At 37.9% G+C, this 26,013-nt stretch overlaps 1 protein-coding gene across 1 annotated transcript; it reads left to right on the top strand.

Annotated features, from left to right (window-relative positions):
- The first annotated feature begins 1,098 nt into the window (after positions 1 to 1,098).
- Positions 1,099 to 24,742, top strand: LOC149297778 (tetratricopeptide repeat protein 24-like). The gene is made up of 7 exons (XM_089488220.1): positions 1,099 to 1,657; positions 3,441 to 3,656; positions 4,419 to 4,547; positions 9,006 to 9,127; positions 15,714 to 15,778; positions 22,047 to 22,163; positions 24,667 to 24,742. Exons 1-7 carry the CDS (start codon positions 1,099 to 1,101, stop codon positions 24,740 to 24,742), a joined length of 1,284 nt encoding a protein of 427 aa, XP_089344346.1.
- Positions 24,743 to 26,013: the final 1,271 nt, after the last annotated feature.

The raw sequence follows: 26,013 nt of genomic DNA, 5'->3' as shown, positions 1-26,013 counted from the left end.
TAAAAAGGATTAGTGGCACTAAATTGTGGCTTCAGGAATCACGTGTATGAATTTCTTTTTAGTGTACTGGCGTACTCCCAATCCCATCACATTACATCAACATGCGTTAGAAAATCAGGAAAAGATGGGCATGGATGGTGGGCTGCTTTGGTGGCACAACAGGCCACTTGACTAGACATGCTCCCCAGGCCTTATATTAAAAAGTACAGGTCTCAATACCTGAGGTATCCCACTAGTAACAAGTCCTTCCACTTAATATACGCTATTAACTACAACCTTCTGCCTTCTCTCACACAACCATTGCCTTATCCATTCAACTGTTTTTACATCTAAACACAAAGACTTCTGTTTTCTTCTGTGAGGGACAGTGTTGGCTTACTGAAATCTAGGTAGACTATATCAACAGCTCCTCTCTGGTCAATTATCTTAGTTACCCAGCCAAATAATAAATTAAGTTAGTTTAACAGGATCTTCCTGTAGTAAACCCATGCTGTTTCTAATCATGCAAATCATTTACTTCCAGATATTTAACAATAATTTTAAGAACTGTGTTCTATCGGTGGGTGTTATCTTGGACTAATCTACTAGACAAACACCTTGACACCTTCTCATATTGCCTGTAGTAAACATATAGTTCAGTCTTAATAACCCACCCTGACTACTGAAATTTATGGAGTTTCAGAAGAGATCTTCCTTTCTAAGAAGAATTTTTCTTTTGTTGTTAACAATGTTGCTAAAGATATGTCCACAGAAAGGCCATTGTGCAAATGTGTTTTTTAATTCCATAGCTGACTATATAACTCTTTGATCAGGTGTTTTGGAACATTCATTTTATTTAGATTTCTATTAAGTTTTGGTTCTCAATTTTTAGGAAATTGCCTCCTTTATCATAATCTTGAATATGATATGTATCATTCAGATTGATCCATAAATCTAAAAGCAGTTTTAGTACCAGAATGTTGTCTGTTGTATTACAGGTCTATAAAAGAAGCAATGGCAACCTCCAGTATTTTAAAACCCTCTGAAAATAACACTTCCAAGCACAACCTAACAGTTCAGTCTGAAATACCATTACTGAGTAGGGCTGGAAGAGAATCCATGAATGACAATGACATCACTAAAGCACTGAAATGTTTTAAAAGGGCATATATAATTTCCTGTAAAATGACAGACAAAAGCATCCAGAAAGCTTGCCTATTTAATCTTGGGGCTGCTTACATTTGTGTTGGCAAACCAAAGAAAGCACTAAAATGCCTCATAAAATCAAGAACCAATGGGCTGGAAGATCGTGATGGTGACCTGTATTTCAATGTTGCAGCTGCTTACGATGAAATGAAAGAGCATGGAAAAGCAGTGAAGTTTTATGAAAGAGCAATCAATGAGTATGGATTTAATGAACTTCATAATATCGCAGATGCCTTAATAAAGCTTGGGTATTGCTTTGTAACAATTAAGGATCTTCCCTCTGCTGCACATTCATTTAGACTTGCAGGTCATTCCTATCTAAAGATCCCTCGAGCTGAAGATGCAGCAATGGCCATGAGAGAGGCAGCTAACTATATGATAAAGAGCCAGCATTTTTCCAAAACTGAAGTCCTCCAGACTCTGGATTCATGTGTGCAGGCATGCAACAAAGTGACAGATACGAAACTGCTGGGTAAGCTAACAGATATTATGTGTTGGAAGACAGGAAGGAAACATATATATACGGTGGCAAGAAAAAGTTGGTGAACCCTTTGGAATATCAGCATTTATGTATAAATTTGTCTCAAAATATGATATTATCTTTATCTAAGTTACAATAATGAACAAAGACAATTTGTTTAAACTAATAACACACAAATGTTTCTATTGTTCTTGGCCATATTGAGTACATCATTCAAACATTTAATCAATTCAACAAAAGCTAATTGGAGTCAGGAGTTCGCAAACCTGGAGTCCAATCAATTAAACAGGATTTGAGGTGTGTTTTAGAGCTCCAATAAAGAATTGTTGATTTGCATAAAGCTGGAAAGGGTTACAAAGTAATCTCAAAGAGTTTACATATTGATCAGTCCACCGTTAGACACATTGTTTATAAATGGAGACAATTTAGTACCGTGGGTGCTTTCTCTAGGAGTGGGCATCCAGCCAAGATGACTCCAAGGGCACAAAGCAGAATGCTCAGGTAAAATGAGCCATAGAGTAACAGGTAAAGGCTTGAAGGAATCATTGGAACTGGCTAACATCTTTGTATATGAGTCTAGCATTCGTAGAACATTGAAAAGTTTACCAAAGAACACCTTGACATTCCAAGGCTACTGTGAAAATGTTTTGTGGACTGATGAATTTGAGAAGAACGCGCAGTAATACCGTATTTGCTCGATTATAAGACGAGGTTTTTTTAAGAGCAAATGCTCTGACAAATACCCCTCGTCTTATAATCGGGGCCGTCTTATAATCAGACCTCAAAAAGGTCTGACTATGAGACGACTAAGTCAGAAGCACCGGTAAGTTGGGGGGGGGTCGTAGGAGTGTTAAATGGGGGGCATAAGGCATTTCTGGAGACAGAGTGCTCTGTGAAATGCCTTTTAACCCCCTTAATGCCACTCTGCCTCCAGAAATGCCTTTTTAACCCTCTATACGCCACTCTGCCTCCTGAATGCCTTAAACCTCCCTATATGCCACTCTGCCCCATAATATGCCTTTTAACCCTCTAAATGACATAAGTGGCATATAGGGGTATAAGGCATTTCTGGAGGCAGAGTGGCACATAGGGGATCAAAATGCATATCATGGGGCACAGTGGCATATAGGGTTAAAAGGCATATCATGGGGCACAGTGGCATTTACAGGGTTAAAAGGCATATCATGGGGCACAGTGGCATATAGGGGGTATAAGCTATTTCTGGGGCAGATGTGCATAACTGGGGGGCAGGTTGGAAAATAGAAGGAAATAAAACCAAAATATTTTTCTCAATCATAGCTTTTATTAAAAAAAAATAGTTTAGATGAATTAACATATACCGGTAAAACTTGTTTCCTATAGGGTCGTCTTATACTCAGGCTTTTTCTTTTTTTCCTAAATTAATATTCAGATTTGGGGGGTCGTCTTATAATCAGGGTCGTCTTATAATCGAGCAAATACGGTATATATGAGATAAAAAGGCCACCAAATACTACCACAAAAACATCATCCCAACAGTGAAGTACGGCGGCTTTGCTTCCTCTGGGCCTGGACAGCTTGCCATGATTGAAAGGGACAATGAATTCCCAAGTTTATCAATGTATCATACAGAATAGTGTCAGGATGGCTGACCATCTGATGTCGATCAGACCACATTTTATGAATAATTAATGCATGAAACTAGGTAATTCCAAAGGGTTCATTTTTTTGCCACTGTGTGTGTATGTGTAATGCAAAAATGACACTGAGTGAGTTTCTCTTTATTGTGCTTTAGGAACACTCTATAACAACATTGGCTTGCATTATGCTGAATTGAAGTGCTTCACTGAAGCTAGAAAATGTTTTACAGAAAGTATAAAACTATGCAGTGGGCAGCAATTTGCAATAAGAAAAATGGCTGTATTGCTCCAAAACCTAGGAGCAGTTGACAATGCTCTTTACGAATATGAAAAATCACTCAGATGCCACGCTGAATCTGCAGATATGTATGGTAAGCTAAAAGAAACATATTCTTATGTATTAATTAAGGTCTTTATGAAGAAGATCAATCAATATTTCCATTAAATAGCTCTTGCGTGTATTATTGAACAATAAATGATCTTTTACATTTCTGCTTTAAAGTGATTTACTGCCACTAAAAATTAAATTAAGGTTCTCAGTGTTGGATGGGTTTTCATTGAAATCCCTAGGTATTAGAATAAATTTAGTTTACTGAGTTTAAATGCTCTTTAAATGTACTTGACATTTCTTTTCATGAACATATAAGGTAATTTTTTCAAACATTTATTAATTCCTAAAGCACTGGCATCCACTGTAAAATACAAATGCAAAATGTGATAATAACCACAGCGCCACTACAGTACAGATAATGGTTAAAATTTGATTCTGAAGGGTATGGGGAGCAGTGGATGAGGAACGGCGGCAGAGAAAAATTAATCTTGCTGCAGTGTTGAGGATGGATTGAGGCGGGAGAGGGGAGACCGCTTAGTAGAAAGTTGCAATAATCCAGGCGGGATATCACAAGGGAGTGGATTAGTAACTTGGTTGTTTCTTGTGTGAGGAATGGGCAGATTCGGGAGATGTTTTTCAGGTGACGGCAGGATTTAGTGAATTTTAGTAAATTAAAAAAATATATTGTATGTCACTGGGTGCTATGCAGTACTGCACTTGGAGAACATTGGAGTACGTGGTTATTGACATAATCCTATCTTTCAGTATCATGCAACCAGCTAATTTACTTTGATTTTTCTAGGAACGTTGGGAGAAAGGAATGCTCAAGGACAGTGCCTCTGCAACTTGGCATTTGCCTACAGTCAACTAAGAAAGTATGAAATGGCAGAGTTTTACTACCACCAGTCTCTAGATGCATTTATGGATACAGGTAAGGTAGTATTTTGGTGGAATCATAGAATATCTAAAGCTTTAAAACGCAATAACCTCACATCAGCACCTCAATCAAACACTATACTGTATAACATTTTTACATTCTCACATATCTGAACTGCATAAACATTTCATACTATTCATTTATACAATTAAAATATACCCATGGCCCATGCTGTGAACAAATGCACAAATATATTCAAGGTCAATAGAAGGCAGCCTGAGAAGAAATGCTCACCTCACAGACAGGACAGCTAACATGAGGACACCTATTATAATCTGAGAAGTTGTCTTTCTGGCTAAAACAGAGAAGTGAATTATTTTAAGGGGTGATTTGATGTACAAGTAAAGTGGAGCACTACATAAGAGACCTTTTCATCCCAAAGATAAATCAGATAACAAGAGGCCATCTATTAAGATTACAGACAAGGCAGTTTAAACTTGAATTATGAATAGGCTGCAGAATTCTGTAATGATGTGGTGACTATAGGGTGTGTGAAATGTTTTGAAAATTCAAAAGATTCATTATTGGCATGAAATGGCATCCATGAATGTATGTCTTAATTTGAATAGTGGTTGATCCAATGACCATTTGGAGACATTTTCCTCCTCACATTTTGAGAACATTTTCCCTAAGAGTTTTGTTTGTTTCATTGGGATAAATGCAATTAGTAAAATGGATGTTCGACATTAAAGGAACAGCCATGTCAAGTTTTTGTTTTTCTACATTACTTCTCAATGTAGTTCCTCTCCCATGCACAGTGTATTTCAGCATGGCACCACTACAGCATTATTTTATTTTTCTCAACTTCACTAGGTATCTATAGTAACTATGAAACACTCTTATATTGTATACAAAGCGAGGTTTGTGTGCAAATGTGTTTTGCACAGCACAATACTGCGGCTTTTGTCTAGGCTTGTCTCATTGACTGAATGTTGTCAGCTCTGTTACGTAAATGTAGGGAAAGTATGATCGATATTAGGCATGTACCACCGATACAAGCATGTGTCTCTGTATGAGTCAAATGGCCATTCACCCATATGTTTCAACCAACACCAGAAGGACTGCTTGCAGAATTAGGAAATATAACATGAAAAGAGAATTTGCAACTGAACCCAGCATAGCTTTTTATAAGGGAAAACAAATCTATCTCTTTAAAAATCTGCTGATTACATTGTTTGTTCACTTGACAAATAGTTGGTAAAACTATTGTGACTTGGGAAGTGGCCTATTTTACAATACGATTGTCACAAGCAATTGCATTCATATACTCGGGAGAAAAGGGAAAAACTAAACACTTATACTTTAAAAAATACCTCTCCACATCCAAAGTCATTTATATTCAGAAACAGTCACATGCTGTGCTGAACAAATTCTCACTAGATACAACTTCATACTGCTTCAGATCAATAGTAAATGATTGTGAATCTCCCTTTGGCATGCCTAGAATAAGCCATCCTGGACATCCTGCAAAGCAAAACAACATGCTCCATTCCCCAGGCTTGCAATATAGATAGTTCTTGCACAAAGCAACTCTATACCCAAATCAAGAACAATTCTGGATTGCAGACATTCTCTTCAGCTCATTAAAGTGCCCTCAGTTTGTGTGGTGCTTTGTGGGATTCACTGTTGCATGGAATAACGTCCATGTGTAATCAGACTATTGAATAATTTCTGCTTTATGAGAGGGTTACATTTGCCAAGTAGTAGTTAAAACAGCAGGTACAGGCAAAGTGGTAAATATAAAAGGAGCATCAAATACTTGCAGACAGCAAAATGACTACATGGCAATGTGCAGAAATAATGATGTTCCAGATGCATTTGATGTAACGTGTATGAAGTGTTCGGCATAAATAGGGATTTCTAGAGTATAGAAGATAAAAAAAGAACTGAATATCACTGTATATTTGCAGTGCATAGCAACACATTTTATGTGTGTGTTTATGTAAATAAAAAGAATATGAAATAAAAAATATGTTACCTAGAACCGGTTTGTATGGGAAAAACAGCCTTCATGCAAAGGCAACTACCATATTTATATATAAGTAAGTCTGTTTTTAATTAAACACATCTCTTGTAATCCTGCAAGATCTAGACCTCTGACAATCTTGGAACCAAGTATAGCCCCATTATATCCTAGAATACTGATTTTTACCCTTGTAAGCTGCACAGCCTCATAAATTCATGTAATGAACTGACATAATAAGAGAAACTGTAATGGGATGGTGTTAGTGTACATACATTGTACCTACAGAACCTGTCTGGTTAACAATTGAGGATTTCTAATTTGGCTGAGCATGTTGCTGTTTTACTTCTGTTGAACAATTATAGTATTAAATCAACAGATGTGCCTTCAATAAAAATTGGTTATAATGGATATATGTGTATGTGTGTATATATATATATATATATATATATATATATATAATATTTGTGTGTGTGTGTTGGCACACCTGGGAACGATCAAGGTTTTTGGTCCAATTTTAAGATCTCAGGGTGAGGAGCCAGATTCTCAGGGTCCAATCTCGGGATGAAGAGAAAACAAGGAAGCCAGCTTCACTGATTATATCCATAAAATTGTACCTCAGTAGTAATACAGAGACAAACAGGTTGGTGGCTTCACCTTAAGCGTTTTGTGCTTTCTGGCACTTAGGTGTAGAATCTCAGGGTCACACAGTCTGGAGCTGAATTCTCTACTAGACTTGGGCACAGGCTAACTCTTCGTATTCGTCTTTGTGGGGAAAAATCTTCCTATTCCACGAATATTTGCCCGTTCCTGTGTTCGGTTCGGACGAATATTCGTGTACATTCTTCGTGTTTTTTTTCTTCGTTTTTTGCTATTTTTAATACGGGGTTAAAGCGGTACGCACTACCTAGCAGCTTTGGTGCCAGGATTTTAAAGGTCTGTACAAGCAACTCTATTGGTTGCCGACAGGGCCCTCCTCTGCCATCAACCAATGAAGTGCACTTGCACTTCATTGGTTGATGGCAGACGAGCCCCCTGCTGGTACCGACCTTTAACTCCTGACGGTGAAACTCTGCCTGGGGAGACCATTGGTCTCGCTGCTCCAGGAGTTAAAGGTCCGTACGAGCGAGCAATAGAGTCGCTTGTATCGACCTTTAACTCCTGACGGTGAAACTCCGCTCGGGGTCTCCCTGCTCCAGGAGTTAAATGTCCGTGTGAACGACCAGTAGAGTGGCTCATACAGACCTTTAACTGATGCAGAACTTGGCTCTAAGAGTTAAAGGTCTGTACAAGCAACTCTATTGGTCGCCGGCAGGGAGCTCCTCTGCCATCAACCAATGAAGTGCAGATGCACTTCATTGGCTGATAGCAGACGAGCCCCCTGCTGGCAACCAATAGAGTCGCCCGTACTAATCCTATATGCCACTCTGCCTCCCTGATATTCCTTTTAACCCCCTTTGTAACCCCCTATATGCCACTCTTACCAGTGCATCCCTAGACTTGTCCCCCGTGTTTCAGATTCCTTGGTGTGTAGTGGGGGCAGCCAGTGGAGGTCTATGCGATGTGCGTAGACAACCTCCGCTGCTGCTGCCAGCACTTCCACTGGGGCTTCTATGAATGAGCACCGGAAAGGTCATGTGATGCCAGCGCTTCTTCATAGAAGCCCCAGAGAAAGTGCCGGCAGCAGCGGAGGTTGTCTGCATGCATCACGCAGACATCCACCAGCTGCCAGAGAGGAGGAACTAGGTCTCCTGCAGCGCTGCGGGGGATCTGGATCTTAGTCTTTAGGTCTGATTAGAAGACGACCTTGAATATAAGACGTCTTATAATCGAGCAAATACGGTATATCACACAATTAGTAAATAGTGATTGATAGGTCACATAACGTCACCCAGAACTCCATTCCCAAAGCTAACATGTCACATTTTGGCACATTTGGAACACATATGCTTAGTTTTAAGCATCTAGACTTTTGTACCATCTCAGGTGTTTTTAAGGCTTCAGTGAAGTGATAAGGTTTCGGTTGTCACTGCATTCACTTTATAGATCCATTGAAAGTGATTTGGTAAATGCTGGAGACTAGATAAGATAAGATTTGTGCTTTTCCATTTTGCTCCATTTTTTTGGAGCCTATAAAGAGCTCCAAGACCAACTCATACACAGAATATACATTTCCTAATGTTTTATAATTAAAATATAATTAATTAAAAAAAATATACATCATTTCACAAAATTCTGTTTCAAGACATGTTTGGCTACAAAACAGCCTACAGCTGGTAAGTTTTAGAACCACTGCAAATTTAAATTAAACAGTATGTTTTATCTTTAATTAGGTGTTCCCAATGTTTTCTTTTTAAAACGGAGCATAGATCGCAACTTGTGCCTCAGAAAACCACATGATAAAATTTTAATTACATTTAGAAATAATTTAAAAGATACTAGGCTTGACAAACATATTATGTGATACTTGTTTTATAATGTGTTGGCAGGAGACCTGATGAGACAGTGGCAGGTCAGCGAAGGACTGGGTGCCACATATTTCTGCCTTGGTAACCATGATCAATCCATATTCTACTACAAGCAAGCACTAACTTTGTTTGTAAAATCAAAGGTAATTTTTATTCGTACAGTCTGCTTGTTTTGTATTGTCTTGAACATAAGTTGAGTTCAACATTTCTGATTTGGGAGAATTTCAAAACCTGTTACCGCATTTGAAAAAGGACAGTTAAAACAGATGGCATTTACTAAAGAAAATATTTTATTGATGTTATAATAGGTATATAGTTAAAAAATAAGGCTTGGAAACATCTGTGGAAAAAAAAAAAAAAATTGCTAAATTTATCTTTAACCCCATTGAGCAATAAATAAAACGTATCATTGGCTTTGTAACCTTGCCTATTTTATATTCAAAGCACACACATTGGCTCAGAGTCATGATACATTTATGAAATTGACGGTCGTGGCTTCTTGCATCAATAAATCATATTCGTTAACATCCTGACATTTTTCTCGCTACTGGCATATCTAAAAATGTTGAAAACTACACACTCTCCTTCACCAATCTTTTTATAATAAACTCCACCTATTTTTTGTTTACCTTACCCTCTATCCTAATTGAGTTTTTCACATAAATATATGACCCATTCGTTATCCATGGTGTTCTGCATCACTCTTCCACACAATTGGGGGCAAGCTTTCCTCCCTGCCCCTTAGTGACCGCATTTTTATTGACTACAATTCTCAGTTTACTGTCTCCCTTTTTTCTTTCTTCTCTACCTTTTTTATTGAGTTTTATTGATACACTCTGTAAAACCTTATTAAGTTTTTGTGGCTGAAAAGTATGGTCATAGTTGTCTTATTCCTAATGATATGACAAATGCATATGATAGATGAGAGGTCCTTATCAATTTACATGTGGCCCTCTTTGCAAATACACAAGGGTTCAGGTTTCTGCAGAATCCCCCAATATACATTTGCCCATTCCTCACCTCCTAGCTTTTTGCAATGAAGGAGATGTTCTTACGGTTCAGCTTCAGCACTGGCTCTGCAAACATCACGGGGTGGGGATATAACATTTACAGAAAGCACTTTCATTGATTTCAGTGGAATCGCTTCCTTGCCAATCAACATACAAAATGTTACAATAATAAATTGGGGATGTAGATTCTATGGGTGCATGTTGACGCTAGAGCTGATATCAATTTACTTTTTGTGCTTATACATGCATACCTCCCAAGTGTACTGGCTTTTGCTGGACAATCACAATTTGAAGTCAGGTAGTAGCATTACTGTCCAGCTTTTGCAGGCAATAGGTGTGATTGTAAGTAAGATAAATTCTTACTGATTACACATCATTTCATACTTTATACAAGATATGCACCTCTCAAATAAACTTTTCTTTGTGCATATACATCAAAGGTATTTTAGTTTTTACCCGAGATGCTTTAGTATAGTGTATTATTTACAGTGGTGCAGGGCTCACATCAATATGAAAGTGAATCCTAAATGTGTTTTCTGATTTCAAGTTCTAAGCAGTTCAGACAAATTTTATAATGAATGCTCTTTTTTTATTAAATGGAAATGTACATTCTTGGATTGACCATCTGACACACTGGACAAATAACATATAGGCATAGTGCCATATACTTGCCCTTACTGCCACTCCTTGCCCCCCTGTAGCGATGCCACTGCATACAATAATGTCATTTCTATTTATTCTTTTTTTTAATTTTTACAGGAAACATCTGACTTACCTAGAGAAAGGATTTTACTAAAGCTTTCCGATGCAATTAAGTATAAGCTAACTAAACAACATCCAGTCTCAGCTGGGGCAAGCATTTCTAGGACAGAACCAGATGTGAGTACAATAACTAAATAATGTTTTAAAATTTTATATGAGCCTTTCCATTTTTCATATTTTCATTTACACAAAATACTTAATAAATGCACTCTTCACACTTCACATTAATACCTTGCATGTGACAACAGTATTAATGAAGTGTTGTCCGAATTAAGATTCTATAAAATGCATACCTGGGAAGTCTTAGGGTTTGTCCCTGAGTCTCAGGGTTTTTGTCCCAATCTCAATGTCTCAGGGTGGAGAGCTGACTCCTGCCTGTCTTCACTGCTGTGACCATATCTAAGACTCCCAGTTGGTTTCTCTGCTGCCAGTGTGTTATGGTTGATATCACTGCTTGAATGCAGATTACTCAATTATCTTTAAATAATGGCAAGTCAAGGTCTCCATGAGGAAATTGGTATTAGAGACATTTGGGTGACACATTTCCAGAGACTCCATGACAGCTTACTTAGAAAGTTCCCAGGTATGACAATACGGCTTTGACTCCAAGTAATCTGTATAGAATGATTTCTCTGTGGTTCATGGGTTAACACATTGCGACATGGTATTTTTAGCCATAAACATACTATTTAATAGGGTAATAATATTAACACTTTCATATTATTATAATTATTAATATCTTCACTTTTAATGAAGCCGCTGCCCAAAGAAACAAAGCAAAAATAACACAACTTGGAGGCATATGCAAAAGAAGAAATAAAAAAACAATTGCAGTGCAGTATGTCAAATATTTAAATTCATTAAATGTCTACAAATATGCACTCATAAAAATAATAATGCAAACAAGTTCATCTGTAAGACACCTTTACTTGCAACAACATTAAAAACATTAAAGGAAGGAACCAATGTCGCGGTATCACAGCAAAAGAGCCAAGACACAGGTATAGGAGACTTACAGCTGTAGCAGCACATAGAATCTGCAAATGACAGAATAAAAATTAGACTCGTCTTTGTGGGGAAAAGAGTCGCTCGTCCGGACCTTTAACTCCTGGAGCGGGGAGACCCCAGGCCATTTTCTGCCGTCAGATACGAAAGGTCTGTGCGAGCGATTATATTGGTCGCCGGCAGGGGCCTCCTCTGGCATCAACCAATTGGTTGATGCTAGAGGAGGCCCCTGCCGGCGACCAATAGAGTTGCTCTTATGGACCTTAACTCCTGATGGCGAACCTACGGATTTCCGCTCTCTGTTATTTACGCAGCATCGCAGGGGTTAATGGGAGCGGAAATCCGTAGGTTCTTCGTCAGGAGTTAAATTTCCATAGGAGCGACACTATTGGTTGATGGCAGACGAGCCAATAGAGTCGCTCGTACAGACTTTTAAAATCGTGGTGCCGAAACTCGGCCGGTCTACCCGCTCCAAGAGTTAAAGGTCCGTACGAATGACCAATAGAGTCGGGTCTCCCCAGCCCAAGTTCCGTCGTCAGATGTTAAAGGTCATTGGTTAATGCCAGAGGAGGCCCCTGTAGGTGACCAATAGAGTCGCTTGCATGACCCTTTAACTCCTGATGGCGAACCTACGAAGTTCTGTTCCCATTAACCCCTGCAATGCTGCGTAGATAAGGTAGGCTAGATGGGAAGGGACGAGGGAGATTAGTAAACAAAGACAAACACAAAGATTCTCCGTGTTGTGTGTCTTCGTTTTTGTTTAGGTTTTGCCACCGCCATGTTCGTTTCTTCGGTATTCATTTTCATGTTCGTACGAATACGAATGCACAAGTCTAATAAAAATGAATAATAAAATATAATTTTTGCTTTCTTCTCACACAGTCTCTGTATGCAATGGACAACGTAATGTGTCCGTTGCTGGGAGGATCCTCTTCTTATAGATGGAGTTCAATCCATTGATATATTGTATACAATTGTTAAGGGTATCATGTGAAATCATGGGATAAAAACTGAAGAAACATCTTCTGTTGCCCATGATAGATCTGATGAGCAATGGATGCCCTGCAGCATAGTTAGATTTTGTATTGTATATTTAATATGTGCCGGGGCCAGTTTTTATTCTTCTAAAAAAATATCAACATATTCTGAAGTATTATAGGTGAGAGACTTAATACCACTAATAATTGATTCATTCAAATATTTAAATTCATTCAGATTAAGAAATTGGTTAGTGGCATTATCTGAGTCTTTTTTTTATATATATATCCCTATCTTCGTTTTAAAATAATTTTGGCTATTGTAACTCCCAGATTTTCCTTATCGCCAAAATCTATTTATGCCTTACAAATCTGTCTTTATCTCTTGTGGCAGGTTGGGAACAACAGTATGTTTGCAACAACAATCTATTTGATGCAAACTTGGTGCTCTGGGGGATGTATACCAGTGAGGTTCTCATTATTTGGCAGGGCTCACATACATACCTGGGAACTTCTGGGCTCCGCCCGCCCGGAGCCTCTCCTTGCTGGCCGCGGCCAGGACTGTCCACTGACGTCAGCGAGCGGTCCCGTAACATCGGCGAGGCGGTCCCGCTGATGTTAATGGGCGTTTCCACTGACATTGGGGGAGTTCCAGCTGACGTCGGGGGATTTCCCACTGACGCCAGCGGGAAACACCCCCATTTCAAGGGGAAATGGGGGGGGAGCGGGGAGTGTCAAGACCCCGCTCCCGCGACCCGGAGGATTCGGGTGTTGACCCAGAGAAACGGAGAAGCAGTGCTCACCCGGTAATCTCTGGATGAAACCCGGAGAGGTCCCAGGTATGCTCACATGATACCCTTGAAGATTTTATACAAATATATCAATAGAAATTATTACAATAGAAATTTCACCTTTGACTTTCATGAACGTGCAATTGAATTACGATAAATGACAACTGATTTATTGATTCTTCTAATTGCCACCATCCCCCTTAGCTTTAGAACATTACAAAATGACTCGTGAGAGACAAAAATAATTGTTCAATACAGCTTGAAGTCAATAATCTTAAAAGTAAATTTATTGAGAAGACTACCTTATCCCACTTCTGGAACAAAAACCATAAACAAATAGGGGAAATGGATAGGAAAGATCCTATGAAGGATTTTACAAAATTAAAATGTTTTTTATATGTGGCACACATACAACCAAGAAAAACTGGAACAACTATAAGGAAAAAAAAAATCAGAAACAGAATGGATTTTTAAGTTTAACATTTATGAAACGTGTTGCTCTCAATATGCAGGAAGAACCACTAGGGCATTGAAAGACAAGATTTTTGAACATCTAGGAAGTATTTGAAATAAAATTGTCAAATATAGTGTTCCACATCATTGTACTTCCTGTAGACAATTTAACATGGATTATTTTTTGACCATAAGGATAGCTATAGTCAAATTGTCTTGGAGAGAGGGTAACATAGCACAGGTTTTATCAAGAAAAGAAACACAATGGATTTTTAAACTTAAAAGTTATGAAAACTTTGTCTTAATACAACGTTTCTATTCCTTATCTTTTTGGTGGCAAGATGTAGGTGGCAAGTTGATAAGTGTTTTTAGTTTTACCTATTGTGTACTGTATATTTTATTTTTCAGCCCTGTTTGGTGCCTCCAGGGGACCTTTGGGCACCTTTTATATGACACTATAAATAACCTGTAGACATCAAAGGATGAAATGATGATTGATCATCATTTTAAATACTACATTATATGCCTTTAAATGTATTTTTCCCATTTGATGCCGATGTGTGATGGGTGACCTTTATGGGGTTAAAAAAAAGCCCCTTGTAAATATAAATTAAATGATATGCAAAACAATACATTTTTACAATATTGGTTATTAATTTATTCGGGGTTTGGGCAATGTATTTGTATATCCGGAGGTTTGTTGTTTATACATTCATAACGCAGTATGAGCTGGCATTTTATGAATGATAATGAATGGGGGGGGGGGTTTGTTCTCACATGAGTTATGTATGGAAAGTAAATTGAACTCAATCTATGAGAGGAGGATCTTCCCAGCGATGGACACATAACAATGTTATAGATTTTTCCTCCTGATAAAGCCAAACGGCAAAACACTTTTTATCGTATCAGAGACTGTATGACAAGAGCGTGAAAAGGACATCTGATTAATTATGTTTACGTTATTTTCACATTTACTCTATGTACAGTCATGTGAAAAAGAAAGTACATCCTCTTTGAATTTTATGGTTTTACGTATAAGGACATAATGACAATCATCTGTTCCTTAGCAGGCCTAAAATTAGGTAAATACAATACATGACATTACACCGTGTCATGATTTATTCAACAAAAATAAAGCCAAAATGGAGAAGCCATGTGTGAAAAACTAAGTACATACTTACTTCTCCCATAGGAATTAAGATGCTAAGTATCAGACAGCAATCACAGGACATAATGTAGATAACAATCATATAAAATCTCAGTATACGTACATGAACATAAAAAACATTGAAGCATTCAAGCATTGAAGCATTCAAAAGGTTAAATGTGAGCTACAAATCTCCTATAAAACATTCCCATATATAATGAATGTTAGTTAGTAGACTTGTTTAATTGTTTTTTTGATTGAGAATTATACAGTGCATGACAGTGATCTGGGGTTAAAATAGGTAATCAGTATAGTTTGATTAATATAAAATCACAATGCTGTGTACAGAGTGATATAGCTCATGAATTAAACATTTACATCCAATGCTTTATATATGAAGCACTCAAATATTATAATCAATCCCAGACCACATCAAGCATTGGAACATTGACATTATGATAAAGAAAACAACCTGGTAGAAATCTCAAAAGAGAAGAAAGAATAGTAAGAAATAACAATGAACAATTCTAATCGTGCTTAATGCTGGCTGTCAAATATATAATAAAACCTTTCCTTTTCCACAGCAATCTCCTAGCAACGGCGTTAATGATGCTCACAAATCAGTCACCTCTCAATATCATGAATCCCGGTGAGTTATAGAACTACTGAGATTAAAAAATAAATTCTTTGAACTGGCCGTCTTGAAAATAACCTTGAGATTTAAAGCCTTTGGTGCCAGGTCTCAGACTACTAAACCTGCAAAGATCAACTGCGATTTAAGGTTTAAATCTATCAGGAGATCTTAAGTATACTAGTGGTCTCAGTTCAGTTCCCATTATACAGCTGGAATCCTGGGAAGATTAAGGGATCCTGCAAGATATAATCAGAAATACACAGCTGTAGAAATTCAGAATGATTTTTAGAAAGGTGCTGTGCAACTCTGACGTTGGGCCACTAGGTGTCACATTGAAAGGGAACATTTTTATTTGAAACAGAATTGAAACCCTAGCACGGTTCTAAAGCACCCATATACTTTCCTCTGCGTTTCATTTATTTATTAGTAAAATAGAATGAATTTCAGACCATAGCTTAAGCAACTGTTGTTTGTTTGAAGTATTAACTGATCCCCAAAGCACAGCTCAAATGTAGCAGAATATTACATTGTTTTCACTTTGCCCAATTTGCCTAACATGGCCCATACTAAACATGCGAGTATGAAGAATAAAATAGCAATATACAGAATACCTTTATAAAACAAATGTTTCCAAAATGTCTGTTATACTAAACAATACATTATTATTATTATTATTATTACCATACTACTAATTTATGTAGCACCAACATGTACAATGGGTCAAATACATAAATAAATATCTATTAAGAGCTGCCCATCAGACATGTGTGGGATTTTCTTTAACTGCTTCTTTTCATGTTCAGCAACATATGGGTAGTATCCTCTATTGTAGTAGGGCTACAGAATCTATTGGTGGTGTTTAAATACAATTTAATAATAATGTATGTCCCATGCCATTATTCCTGTAAACCTTTCCTTAGGTGGAACTGGGTCACTGATCTTTTGTGACTTGGCTTAAACTTAGCACTAGGTCTAAGCAAACTAGTGTTGCAAACTCATTCAGAAGGTTAAAGATGAGATGTCAAATCTCACAACTTCTTATTGAGTTCTGTGACACCCTTTAAACTATGGATAGTATTTATAAAGGCACATCTGGAACACGTTTATAAGATGCATGTGTTTATAAGATGCAGTATATAATAGAAAAATTAGAGATAGCATTATTATATGTTTGTTGTGAATGACCAATCTTGCCAAGTCAATACTGCAATGTAGAGAAATTAATGGAAACATCTTCTTATAATGTATAGTTATGTAAATGAGAAATTCAGCTCACGCCTTTCACTTAAGGCACACAATTCAATAAATGAAGCTCCCAAATATCACTGAAACACCAAAAACACAGAGCTATAATTAATGTATCGTTCGTCCTGAAAACACTAAAAATTCACTCCAATTACAATTATATAGTGCTGTGAAAAACCATTTGTCCTTTCCTGATTTCCTCCATTTTTGCATAACTGTCACACTTAACTGCTTCAAGCTAATTTTATTATTGGACAAAGATAACCCAAGTAAACACAAAATGCAATTCTAAACAACGATTTCATATATATATATATATATATATATATAGAAAGGAAAAAGGCTATCCAACCCTACCTTGGCCTATTTAAAAAAGTAATTGCCACCTTATTTAATAAATCAATCAATGAACCAAATGTAATTGATATTTGGGTTCAATTTCACTAGACACACCCAGGCATGATTATTACCAGCCCTGTTGAATGTAAACATCAATTAAATAGGACAAGTGAAGTAAGCTAAAAGGTCTGAAAGCAGCACATGATGGTCATTGGCATCTCTCTATCTGGGAAGGGTTACAAAGCTTAGGTGGTGGTAGTATGATGGTAAGGGACAGCTTTGCTACTTCAGGACCTTGACGTGCTGCCATAATTGATGGAACCATGAGTTTATTCTGCTTTGTAAGAAAAAGTTCTGAAGGAGAATGTCCAGCCATCAGTTTGTGACCTAAAGCTCAAGTGTGGTTGAGTTATTTAGCCGGACAATGATCCTGAGCACACAAGCAAATCTAGCTCTGAATGGCCTAAAAGAAACAAAATGAAGTATTTGGAGTAGACATGTGCAAACGGGCCAAAAACCAATTATACACATATTTTACTTTGTTTTTTGCCCATTAATTTTCTGACAACAAATTCCGTTTCTTGCCCATTTGCTTCAGACAAAAATCGGGGGGGGGGGGGTTAAATTCGGAAACAAACGTTGCCTGAAACCTACGTTTACTCACACTTTCTTAGACTCTCATTTTTACTTTGTCTCTCGTGCTCTCTGAATGTCTCTAAATGTCTCCCTACTTTCTCTGCTGGCCACTTCCACTTCTGTGTCTGCCATCTTCATATTCTGAATCTTTTTGTTCCCCTCTCTTCTCTTTTCTCCCTTCTTTCTTCTCTCTTCTTTCTTCATGTGTGGACATAACCTTCCGGGTAACTTCCACGAAAATGGCAGAGCTTTCGGTAATGTCTTCTTCTGTCACCAGACGCTACGCCATTTTGGCGAAAGTTCCCACGAGGTTATCTGAGGACAAAATGGCAGAGGTTCCAGTAATGTCCTCTTCAGTCATCCCAAAATCGAGGGAAAGGATGTCATTGGAAGCTCTACCATTTTGACAGCAGTTCACACATTGTTTCTTAGGGCAAAATGGCAGAGGTTCCACCGGCCCTCCAATAATTTTAGCGGAAGTTCCCTGGGAGGTCCTGTCTGTGGAGATGCAGACAAAAAAAGAAAAGAGAAGAGAGAGGAAAAAAGAAAGAAGAACAAGAAGATGCGGGACACAGAAGCAGAGATGTGAGACACGGAAGCAGTTGGCAAAGAAGGTAGAGAGACAGTCAGAGAACACAAGAAAGTGAATGTGCACAAGAATGTTAGAGCATGTGCATAAGAGTGTTTTTGTCTGTCTCGCCTCATCATCAGAGATTCGTACAAGTTGATGAAATTGACAAGTTGCAATTTGTACAACTCCATAAGCACAAGTCTAATTTCGAGTGGCTTAGTCAAAGTCATGACTTCAATCCTATTAACATGCTGTGATATGACCTTAAAAAGGCAGGTCATGATAAAAAAACCCTCCAATGTGGCTGAATTAAAACAATTCTGCCAAGAAGAGTGGGTCGAAATTCCTCCAGTGAAAAAGACTCATTGCCACTAGTTGCAAACGTTTGATTGCAGTTGTTGCTGCCAAGGGGGGCGCCACCAGTTGCAATTACTTTTCACATAGGTAATATAGGTTTTTAATTATTTATTTACCTTCAAGAAATGAAATGATCATTTAAAAGCTGAATTTTGTGTTTAATTATGTTGTCTTGTATTAAGATTACTCTGACAAAAGACTTCCGTCTAGGGGCGCTTGTAACCACCGATCTCAATGGCTCCGAAAAAACAAAAGATAACCTATGCCAAATGGTGTAATATGGTCAATAAGCCAGTACAGGAAATGAAAACATCCAATGGTAATACTCACAATATGTATGAGTATTTCAAGCCTCCAAAAATGATATATAACCCGATTTATCCTGAGCGACGAATATAGAAGAGAAAAAAAACATCTGCCATGGGATGATATCTTTCAACACTTGTACATGTGCGATAATCGGTTACACTCACATTTAGATGGATGTATCTGGTTTGTTTTCTGGAGTTTGCAGTGAATCCTGGGTATCCTGGGTTGACCTTTGCCTCCTGGATGAAGTATCCAGGTGTAGTTTTTTTAGGAGTATATACCCACTTATATAAAGTGCTGGTGCTTGTGTAAATCAAATGACTGTTAGTGAATTGTAAGATATGTGTATGAAACTGGATAGAGGCCAATAGAAGTAAAATAGTGGTGCACAATTTGATAAAAAATACTAATTTATTCCGGGACTCAGCCCTTAGGTTTTAGTTAAAAAATCTATATTCTACATACGTCTAAAGCTTATGTTCTATTAAAAACAATCAAAAAAATATAAAAGTATATATAAAAAATCTGTATCAATTGGTCCAAAATAAAGTCCAATAAAATGGTAATCCTCGAATTGGTCCAAAATAAAATCCAACAAACTGGTAATCCTCTACGCGTTTCGCCACGATATGGCTTCCTCAGGAGGTTCATGTCCGGTTTCTCCGTGTTCTTCCTTTTATGTTTTCCGTTGTTGTCCTCGTTCTGGTCCTCTCGTTCGCTCCTCCCATTATTTTACGTGATGACGTACAGGGCGTGTGTTGTATTCTAATCATCCTGTATGCGTCGCTGTTCTTTCTTAATCCATCGTAGGTGCATGATGATTTCCAAAGTTCTGTCTGTGCCGGGGATGCACCGCCTGTGTTCACTTCCTGATACGATGCTGTTTCTTTCTGCGGTATCCCGCGAAGATGTAGGGGGGCGGATAGATGGACATTAATGTCACCGTCGCTTGTAAACAAAAAATAGCATGGTTACCCAAGGTGTTTGCTTTCATTTCTTTCAGCTTGTTTCGGGGAACTAATTGGGGGCTTTCTTTCTTTCTGTTCGATTACATGTGAATATACATACCGGGAGAATGTGTATAATCTTGTAGATAAAGTGGATTTTTGTGGTGAATCCCAAAAAGTGTTATAAGAGTCCTATTTTTTATGGGATAATATCCTTATTACAGAAGCTTTCTCTTCATATACACTATTCCAGGTGATAATTAGATATAATCACCAAAAATCGATTATATTGATGATCTCTTATAACACTTTTTGGGATTCACCACAAAAATCCACTTTATCTACAAGATTATACACATTCTCCCGGTATGTATAGTCACATGTAATCGAACAGAAAGAAAGAAAGCCCCCAATTAGTTCCCCGAAACAAGCTGAAAGAAATGAAAGCAAACACCTTGGGTAACCATGCTATTTTTTATTTACAAGCTACGGTGACATTAATGTCCATCTATCCGCCCCACTACATCTTCGCGGGATACCGCAGAAAGACACAGCATCGTATCAGGAAGTGAACACAGGCGGTGCATCCCCGGCACAGACGGAATTTTGGAAATCATCATGCACCTACGATGGATTAAGAAAGAACAGCGACGCATACAGGATGATTAGAATACAACACACGCCCTGTACGTCATCACGTAAAATAATGGGAGGAGCGAACGAGAGGACCAGAACGCGGACAACAATGGAGAACATAAAAGGAAGAACACGGAGAAACCGGACATGAACCTCCTGAAGAAGCCATATCGTGACGAAACGCGTAGAGGATTACCAGTTTGTTGGATTTTATTTTGGACCAATTCGAGGATTACCATTTTATTGGACTTTATTTTGGACCAATTGATACAGATTTTTTATATATACTTTTATATTTTTTTAATTGTTTTTAATAGAACATAAGCTTTAGACGTATGTAGAATATAGATTTTTTAACTAAAACCTAAGGGCTGAGTCCCGGAATAAATTAGTATTTTTTATCAAATTGTGCACCACTATTTTACGTCTATTGGCCTCTATCCAGTTTCATACACATATCTTACAATTCACTAACAGTCATTTGATTTACACAAGCACCAGCACTTTATATAAGTGGGTATATACTCCTAAAAAACTACACCTGGATACTTCATCCAGGAGGCAAAGGTCAACCCAGGATACCCAGGATTCACTGCAAACTCCAGAAAACAAACCAGATACATCCATCTAAATGTGAGTGTAACCGATTATCACACATGTACAAGTGTTGAAAGATATCATCCCATGGCAGATGTTTTTCTTCTCTTCTATATTCGTCGCCCAGGATAAATCGGGTTATATATAATTTTTGGAGGCTTGAAATACTCATACATATTGTTAGTATAACCATTGGATGTTTTCATTTCCTGTACTGGCTTATTGACCATATTACACCATTTGGCATAGGTTATCTTTTGTTTTTTCGGAGCCATTGAGATCGGTGGTTACAAGCGCCCCTAGACGGAAGTCTTTTGTCAGAGTTATTGTTTCAACACTCTGTGGAGAGTGTTACATAGGGTTGCAGCTGTACATACGACCAATAAGAGAAAAGTATCTCTTTGATTTTATTACCTTTACTTTCACTTTTCTGAACACTGGTTTTCACTTTTCTTTATTGTATTAAGATTAGTTAGATGAGCTGAAACATTTAAATGTGATAAATAAGCAAAAAAAAGCAGAAATCTGAAAGGGGCAAATACTTCTTCATAGCACTGTAAATGCTCATGTTATTTGAAACTGAGCTCTAACATATGTTGATTTAGAACATGTCCAACGTAAACTAAAAACCCATTGTCTTCTGCAGTTACAATGATGACTCTCCTTTATCTGACACTTTTGAGAAACAGGAGGACTCCACATCCAAGTGCAGAGATGTCTCTGCATACAAGTGGTATAATGACAATACCCAAAACATGAAAAGGTACAGTATGTTTAGGGCTTTCTATGCTAGCATGGGGAAAATGTCACCTGGGTTGTTATGATTGAAAGATTTTGTGCACCAATCAGTAACTCTTTTGTATGTTGTCCTGGGATTTGCTTAGCTACCTGCTTATCAGCATGTCAATGTTTTTTTTCTGTGCATTTTCTATTAATTTTCATAAAATGAAAACATGAGCAGTTTCAGACATTTAATCCCCAATTATGAGACTTTACACATACAGGCACACAAACGACAAACACAGTCAAATGCACACACAGCAGGTTTCTTAGCTGGTGCCGGCTATAGCTTAAACTGAGCTTAGTGTGGAGGAAATCTAAAGGCTTCTGAACTCTCAGCCAGCAGAGGGAAATTTTGCTTCTCTGAGCGTGCCCTCAGGAAGGCTGCCCCTGACAGCAGCCCTAGACTTGACCCCTAGATTGAATACTGCCAGTCCTTACCTGATCACTACTAATTTAGAAAATGTCTTAAAACAGCAAGTATAATTAGAATACATTTTATAAAATTACCATAACATTGTCCTCCGCAAATCTACTTACAACTGTAAGATATTAACATAACACTCCATTGTCCACAGGTTCCACCTTAACAGTCAATTGGTTCAGTACACTAATGTGTTATTATATAACAGTCTATCGTTGCTCATTACTACTCTTTTCACTAATATTATGTGGTTTCACAGCAGCATGTGTCACGGTCGGGACTACTTGCCAAGCCGTGACTGTGTGGAGGGTGTGGGCATGAAGGGGTTAATAGCACCAGGCCTCTGGATTTACTAACTTGACCCCTTAACAAGGCATAAGTTACACCAAATTAACCCCCAAATCCTGCCTGTATCCCCCCAGGTAGTCTGCCACCACTCACGATTTTGATACCGGATTCGTGAGAAATCCGAATTAGAACCTTTATCTCTATATATATATCAACCCACCCCGGGCAAACAACATATATATATCCCGTAGACCTTAATAACAATACGGTAACGTGTTATCCTCTCTTAGGGTTCGTGGATATCGATACTAGAGCCCAAAGACAGACTTGGATTTTGAATATTTTAATAACAAAAAGACAAAGATTACACAGTGCCAGAATTACAAAAACAAGACATACAAAAGAAAAATAAAACAGCAAACAGTTCTTAAAAACAAAAACTCACTCAAGAGTTTCTCCAATAAGCAGGCCTGTGGGAACTCCTTAAGTCCAGATGGTTTCTAGATGTTGTTCCGATCAGAGTATATCATGGAGTTCTGCCTTTCGGTCGCTGCATTGTCCCTAAATCAGACTTTTGCAAGCAAACGTCCCTCTGACCACATGACTGATTATATGACACCATCCCCAAGAATCCGGTCCCAACTTTGATGTGCCAATAAGTTATGGTGGGGTAAAGGTGATGGAAACCCCTCCACTTAAGATAGGAATGGAATTCCTATAACTAAGGATCCTTATCTGTTAGGCCATGAATCACCACAGGGGTCCTTCGGGAAGATGACACCTCTAGCCAGAACAGATACAGAGGGCATGCACAAAAACACATTTAAATCAACCTCAGATTAACTCATTGAATGCTTAAACAAAGAAACGAACCACCTCTGCTGGGTTACCCTTCCATGCATCCACTACATTATATGAGTTAATCATGACAGCATGTAATTATTATTATTATTTATTGTTTGATATAGCGCCACCAAATTCCGTAGCGCTGTACAATGGGTAGGCAGGAAATAACAAGTAGCATGTAACATAACAAATTGACTAACAGAGACAACAGGTGAGGAGGGCCCTGCTCAAACAAGCTTACAATTAAACATTGCAATCATATACAGTGTCTTATACTAGCCTTACCATAAGGTGGCATTAGAAACAACAAGCAGCAAACCTTTTATCACTCTAAAATTATTTTCTGTTGGACATAGGTCCTTTAACAGTTGAGTCCTACGTTTGTTTTATCTACTGCATTTTGCTGTGTTCACTTGGTAGACAAAGTTGCTAATGGGCATCCAATACGGTACACGTTATTAGTGAAGGATTCAGACAGGCCACACAGAATTCTTGTAGAAAAGAGCAGGTAGAGGTCAATTGTGGTCAAAGTCAAAAGGTACATTAATCTTATAAAATGGAAAAGGACAGCGTGAGACACTTGATGTATAAAGACCAGATGTGTGAGCAGAAAGGTGCTGATATTCATATCAATCATAGTTTGCAAACAAATCGGAATGGTTTCAGACATGCTGGCTAATGATATGCAACTAGCATACATGGCGTACATTAACAATTATGAAAAGTATACCTAGATACAAAACCCACACCCTCTGTAAAGTGCAAAATGCTTTTAAGAAATGAGTGTTGTGATAGGCCATGCAGACAGGTCATTCATTTTTTTAAGGAGTTCGTGTTACAGGCAAAAGTATGATATATAGATATATATATATATATATATATATAGGCATAAACCCAAGCTAATTTACAAAACATTTTTTTCCTGCAGATTTCAGAATAACTCCAAGGTTTCTGACATTTCTGAGGAGCTGGAAGAATCCACACATGAATATGGAGTTGACTAAATAAATAATGCAAACATGCTGAGATACCAATATAATCCTTTGCATGAATAGTTCTGAAGGTGGCGAATAAGGGCTGTGTTTTCTACAACATGTTTTTGGATGAAGTTATGAGTCTACGCAAATATATAGAAAGTTACTGATAACGGTTCATGCATTGCTCCATTTATCCACAGAAGGACAATAAAAGATGAGGAAAAAATCAACCACTCTAAAATGAAATTATTGTGAACGCCATTGTAAAGTTCACAAGAGTATATACTCCCAAAAAGTGTTTGAATCATGGTGTGCGAAGCTGTTTTTCTTCTGATTGCTGCTTATTTTATAGGAGCACCCAAAAACAAAATGCAACCGTTCTAATGCCAGATGTTACAGTCTCATGGGAAAGCAATGGATATATAACTATAACCAGTGAAATCATGTAAAAGAGAGAAAGAGCCAGCTGTTGAGTTGCTCAGAAACACTGTGTGGTTTGTCAGGCCTGCCATTTAGCCATACCCACTCACCTCCGGTACATCCCCAAAATGTAGGTTAGGCAGATGTTAAAAATGTATCATGCATGAGAGTTCTGGGACAGATCTAGTGTCCCATACCAACATAGCATTCAATGAATGAATATTCATGAATGAATATTCAAGTACATTTGTTACCTACAGGAAAAAAAATCAAATACCTACTTTTAGAAGAAGATACAGCTCCAGAGATACAACACATCACCCAGTCTGATTTTTTTACCAGTTTTGAATGCTTGAAGCAGTCACTCACGGCAAGAATGCACCACCTTTGAAATCATGGGAGAGCTTTCCACCTATTCATGCAGAGGTTTTATTATACCTCCTGGAACTGGGAACTGGAGAAGACTGGGAGTGAATATATAACATGCATGTGGACTGACAATCTGGAAATGTATTCAGCCAATTAGAAATACATAAAGAAACACACACACTTATAGTATCTACCACAGAAAGACACATTCACACAAACACACACGTAAGCTCACATACTGATACACAGTAACATTCTGTATACATGCACACACATACACTCAAACTACTACATGCACAAAGAGCGCTGGTGCAACACATACAATTGAGAAGGCAAGTACAGGAAAGTACAGTAAACAAATCACTAATCATTAAACCAACATCAAAATAAAGCTCCATATAGTATACAGCTTCATCTTTGTCTGGGCATTCAATACAACACAATCCAACTTTGCTCCTCAGTAAGAGGCAATATGACCTACAAGTGGCGAGACTCCCAATAAACCAGAC

The sequence above is a fragment of the Sceloporus occidentalis genome, unplaced genomic scaffold, assembly GCF_023333645.1.
Source record: "Sceloporus occidentalis isolate IW3139 unplaced genomic scaffold, rSceOcc1.0.p SCAF_37, whole genome shotgun sequence".
Classification (NCBI taxonomy): domain Eukaryota; kingdom Metazoa; phylum Chordata; class Lepidosauria; order Squamata; family Phrynosomatidae; genus Sceloporus; species Sceloporus occidentalis.
The sequence above is the reverse complement of the archived record's forward strand: the minus strand, read 5'-3'. Positions and strand labels throughout refer to the sequence as shown.